This window comes from Leiobunum rupestre, chromosome 7 (genome assembly GCF_980474605.1).
Source record: "Leiobunum rupestre chromosome 7, qqLeiRupe1.1.hap1, whole genome shotgun sequence".
Lineage (NCBI taxonomy): Eukaryota > Metazoa > Arthropoda > Arachnida > Opiliones > Sclerosomatidae > Leiobunum > Leiobunum rupestre.
Window position 1 is genome coordinate 1,833,704 of NC_143390.1, and position 5,924 is coordinate 1,839,627.

Here is a 5,924-nt window from a genome sequence, read left to right on the forward strand (position 1 = left end):
ATTTAGGTCTCCCATAAACAACTTTTTTACTTACGTATTTTGTAGCTTAAAATCTCAGCTTTTTAGCGGTGGCAATCTTTTTTTTGATTTTCAACTCCCTACGTACCGTAATTTTGCCGCAATCACTACCATGTTTAGTAGTTTTTCAAAAAAATAGGTTGGTTCACGTAGCTATAACTCAAAAACTGAATTCCTGAGATTTCTTTCAGCGCTATTTTCGTGTTCATTGGGTCCATTTAACATAATATCAACTCTCATATTTATCTCCCATTTAATATCTTGGCGACAACATCATCTTTAGTTAACCTCAAAAAATGAAATTTCAGTTAAAATCGCCATTTTAAAATATTTTTTATTAAAAACCTAATTTATATATTTCTAGTTACTCACTGTTACCTATATTTATAGTTTAAAAAGTTTCGTGGGTCTATCTTGAATACGTTTTGAGTTATTCGTACGCACATACCAAGATTTTCGGCATTTCGAAAATGTACACCCTAGACATCATTTTTTCAAAAAATTATATTTTAAAAACTACGTTGAATTTTGGGCTTAAAATTTGGATTTCCCAATAAAACTATCTGTATTACTAACGTGTAAAGTAACGTCGAAATCGCGCATCGTGCCGTGGGAAATTTTTTCCGAAAACGGGTGATTTGGCATGGAATTACCCAAAAGGTGTTTTCTCGTTCGCGACAGTTTTTATTACCCCAACATGTGTTAGAATGGCTCTCCTCTACACAGTGTTTTGCGCGCGTTAACATCTTGTCCCATTGTGCGCCATCGAACCCCTCTCTCTCTCTATTCTTCGATATCCGCTCTTCTCGACATTGATCGGAAATGTAAAGTGTAAAGACTACTCTCTCGTCTTCCGAAAGTGCCGCGGGTCCAAAAAGTGGTACCACATGCGGACACGTGTCACCAATTTCCACAACCGACTTTCAAATATACTTCGACTAATCACCTTTCAACGAAACGCCTTTCTCAAGCTTCCTTTAACCTTTCACCTTCGCCAATCATCGACCTAAAAATTGTCATCTTCGAAATTTTATTTAATCACGTGACCTGCATAGTAAAACCCAGGAGTTGGCGATTTTTTGAGAGAGTCCCGCTGAACCAGGGAACCGGAGTACCTCAGGGTAGCTGAGTTGAAGGAAGAGTCCGGAGACAGTTAGTCCCGGGATAAAGCGAGAAGTTCGGAATTAGACTTAAGAGTTCAGGCCCAGTATTAGGCCAAGTTTAATTTAACAAGTAAAGAAGTTATCCAATGGAGTAGGACCAAAGGCCCAACTACAGAAGTACCCATCCAAAGACTCGAGCAGCCATCTCAAGTGTGAGCCAACCAGTGCTGTAACTAGCCTTTTATGCGCCCGGTGCGAGCTTCTACAACTGCGCCCTTGAAAAAAATTGTTTAAGAGGGGGTTTACATACGTAGCGTCGAACCATTCGAAGTCGCAACTTTACTTATACTTTGGCTCGACGCGTTTTCGAAACGGGTTTACAAGGTCGAACTTTGACCGAAGGGAAATCAGGGCGATCTTTTTTTTTGGGTTTTTTGGTATTTTTAGGAGGACTTTCCAGGGTGTAAATGGACGCGAATCATATTGGTCAAAGCTTATTTTAGTTGTTTAATATTTTTTGGTTTGCGACATATATGTATACAACGAAACTATTTGAGAAAAATTATTTTACACTCGCGTCTGGTGTGAATAGAAATACTTCAAAATCAATTGCAAGCTAGACGTCGTATCTTTTACAAGTTAATCGTTGAAAATTGTAACATCGCAATAATGTTGTGCATACCAACCCAGTAAGTGACAGAAATAATAGCTCACGAATTAAAAGTACCGAACAGTAATTTATTGATCGTTCATGTCTACTTCGAATATTAAACAATACTGCCAATAAATTGACAGGCCATGATATTTATACAGAAAATCAGAATAAAAAAAAGTTTAGATAACAATCATCTTACTCTGCGATTAAAAAACACATTACAAATAATAAAAACGTGTAGTTGCGAACATCCCGGTGTTCTTAAAATCTCATTTTAATTATTCAGATTACATTATTCCATTGGTAGTAAGCATAATTTATTAATGGGTCGCTGCAGCACACGGTCAGTTGTCTTGACGGTGACCACTCTTACACAACCGTCTGCGCCAGGATGTATCTCCGGTATTTTGCCCAGCTTCCATTTGGTCGGAGGAAGATCTTTGTTCTTAAGTAGGAAGAGATCGTTGACTTGTAAGCTTCGTTTGACTGAAAGCCATTTAGGGCGTTGTATTCATTGTTCCATCTACGCCAAAAGTGCTTAAGGAGTTGTTGTCCCAACTGCCATCGTGTGAGATGGTTTGTTTAGGTAGTCGTTAGGTCAGGTTCTGGAATTGCAGTCAAGGCGTCACCAATCAGGAAATGTCCGGGTGTTAAAGCCACAAGGCTGTCGGGATCAGTTTATAATGCTGACAAGGGTCTACAATTCAGGCAAGCTTCGACTTGGCATAGTAAGGTATTCATATCTTAGAACGTCAAAGCAGTCAGTCCCACGGTTCGCCTTAGATGAGACCTCCAAAGGTTGGCGCGCTGGGTGGATTAAAATGCCAGCGAATACCTTCATTCGATGTTGACCGTGAAAATGCACTGCGACTACTCCGTGTTGTCGTAAACTTTAGAAAAACCTTAAGTTCTCGATTTGCACCGTGGAAGTTGGACCCACAGTCGCTATAAATGTCGGAGCTCTATCCTCTTTGACCTGTGAATCGTCTCAACGCAGCTAGGAAGACATCTGCAGTCATGTCGCTGACAATTTCAAAGTGAATCGCTCGGGTTACAAAACCAACGAAGAGAGCTACGTACGCCTTGAAAGTCCTCTGTCCACGAATTTTTATGACCTTTAGGGGAAATGGTCCGTTGTAGTCCATACCACATCGTAAGAACGCTCTAGCTGGGTTGACGCGTGCTGCGGGTAAATCTGCCATTTTTTGCTGGAGGGTGGTCGCTTTCTGTCGGACTCATGGCACGCAACGTCAAATATGAAATCTGGCCGCATCTCGAAAGCCGAATACCCAGAAGCGTCACTGAATGACTGATATAAGCAGCTGCGGTCCGGCATGTAAATGCCTTAAATGTTCATGGAAAAGTATCAGATCTGTTAAATTTTTTCTTCGTGATAAGATCATCGGAGGGAGTCGATCGGTATACTTTTTAGCTCTTCGAATCCGATCTCCAACTTGAAGTTATTCATCTGGATCAAGAAATGCATTTAATGACAGTAATTTACTTTTTGACAGAATTGGTAAAGATGTCTTTAGACATCTTATTTCTTCACTGAAATTTTGTTGTTGAACAGTATTTACTCAATATTTGAGTGCGGAATCGATTTCGGTTGTAGATAACGGACCAGTTGTCCTGTTAGGTTTGAACGTTCGAGTGTTTTTCAGGAATCGATGGATGTATCTCGAAGTAACACGGACAATGATGAGTAATAATCAAGTAAGGACGCATCTACCTTACCCAGCGTAGAAAGTGCAGGAATAGTTCTAGCATCGAGTAGGCACTCTTCAGTTTCGTCTGGAACGACTTGATGGTGGGATTCCGTAGCCTGATTGAGTCAAGACGGCCCATTCCACCATTATGGATAATTGTGGAGTTCAACGGCGACCATACCCCTAGAGGCGCAATCAGCTGGGTTGTGTTCACCTTTGACATGATGTCTTTTTACTCCAGTGACCGAACCTTGGATCTCTGATACTCGGTTAGCGATAAACGTCTTCCAACGTTGTGGTGATGAAGCAAGCAATCCAAAGACCGTCTTCGAGTCTGTCCAACAGTAAATTTCTAAGGTGGTTTTCTTAAGTGCGTCATGGATTGTCTTGACTAGACGAATGAGAAGCACGGCGCCACAAAGTTCGAGCTTCGGTAATGACACTGGTTTCAGTGGTGCTACCTTGGTTTTTGCTGCGATCAAATGCGTTTGTACTTTACCATCCTGATTTCTGGTCCGTAAGTATACTGACGCAGCGTAAGCCTTCTCGGACGCATCGCAGAAACCTTGGAGGCTGAATTCTTGAGCTCGCTGTTGCGAGATGTGACGCTGAATGTTTAATCGTTTGATCTCCTTCAGGTCTATCTGAAACACCTTCCAATTCTGGTTACCACATTCATGGAGATAATCGTCCCAATCCAACTTGAGTGTTTTGATGTAATCGGTGTTATCGGCTCTGGTCATCAAATCGTCGACATAGAAGTCTTCAGTTAGAGCCATTGCTGCTTTAGGATATTGATGTTGCTTGAGCGTTCGTGTCGCAAGGAACGGAGTAGACGCAGTACCATACGTGACTGTTAGTAACTTGTAGTCACGTAATTGCTCTGACGGACTTGTGCGCCAGACAATTCGTTGTAGATTCGTGTCCTGTGAATGGACTAAGATTTGTCTGTACATTTTCTCAATGTCTGCCGTCATTACGACAGCGTGTAGCCTGAAACGAATCAATAACAATATTAAGTCGTCTTGAATTTTGGGCCTGACAAGCATGATGTCGTTTGTTGATTTAGCTGACGCATCGAAAATTACTCTTAATTTTGTAGTAGTACTGCTCTCTTTGACAATGGCGTGATGTGGTAAATAGAATCCCTTATGAGCAGTTCTTTCTTCTTCATAGAGCAAGGACATGTGTCCGAAGTCGATATATTATTTCACGAATGTCCGATATTGTTCGTATACACCAGGATTTGTTTGTAATCGTCTCTCTTGGTTCGTAAATCTTCATACCGCCATGTGTCGGGATTCTCCAAGTTCTTGATGACCCTTTAATGAAAGACGAACTACGTATCTTCCATCCTTGTTGCGGGTGGTGAATTTTGAGAAGCTTTCTTCGCATTGAAGTTCGTCGACAGTGACATATCTCTTGTAGCTCCCAGAATCTAGACAATTGGTCATCGATTGTACAGGAATGAATTTGGACCATTGGATGTCGTTGTTCTGGACTCATCAAACCCTTCGGACCGCAAATCACCCAACCGAAGACGGTGTTCAATGCTTTGGCCGTGCCCGGTCGTCCTGTGCGAATACCATATCGTACTAGATTAAGATAGACGTCAGCACTTAGCAACACGTCGATAGGACCAGGTTGATGAAATGTTGAGTCCGCCAATTTTAGATTCTTGATATGAGTCCAAGAACTAATGTTAATCGGAAAATTGGGTAGATCGTTAGTAACAATTCTCATTACCAATGAGTCAACCTGGATTGGGCTATCTCCATCGTTTAGTTTGATGGTAAACTGGGCACTTCCTCGTGAAGTGCCAACGTCGCTGGCTCCAAATCCTGATATGGCGACCGTGAGACGTTTTCGTTTAAGTTGTAAGTTTCTTGCAGCATTGTTCAGAGATAAAACTGGCTTGTGAGCCTGAATCTAACAATGCTCGTATTGATCGTAGTTGCCCGTCTGAGAGCTCAACCTCGATCACTGCCGTGTCTAAGACAACCTTGGATGATGTCCAAGATTCTCTTCATACCAAGTAATTGACTCCATTAGAATTCATTTATGACTCTTCAGACTGGCTGGGTTTGTTGCACTGTTGCGGATGTTCGCTGAGCCAAAGGATCGTTAAAGAATATGCTAAGTGTCTCTGCCCTTCCGATCAGTTCGTTGAACTCAGTGTAATTTGTGTCGAAATCTATGGCAGTACTGGCTAAGCATTTCCAACTCATGTACAACTCTCTCCGCTTTGCCTTGGTATAGTTTTACTGTGGTTAAGTTGCGTGACTGGTGACGATTCCTTCAAGTCTTGTTAACTGTCCCTTGATGCCACATCGTTTGTTGATCAGATTATCCATACTTCGTTGAATTACCTGACTATCACAAACCGAACTGTCCCACACGCCAGGATTAGAAGACCAGATCCCTTAGTTTGAGTTGTAG

The 5,924-nt window shown here is 41.7% G+C and overlaps 1 protein-coding gene across 1 annotated transcript; it reads right to left on the reverse strand.

Moving 5' to 3' along the window:
• Window positions 1-3,631: 3,631 nt before the first annotated feature.
• On the reverse strand, window positions 3,632-4,672 carry LOC149933880 (uncharacterized). Its single transcript, XM_090181065.1, has one exon. The coding sequence runs from the start codon at window positions 4,670-4,672 to the stop codon at window positions 3,632-3,634; it is 1,041 nt and encodes a 346-aa protein (XP_090037191.1).
• Window positions 4,673-5,924: the final 1,252 nt, after the last annotated feature.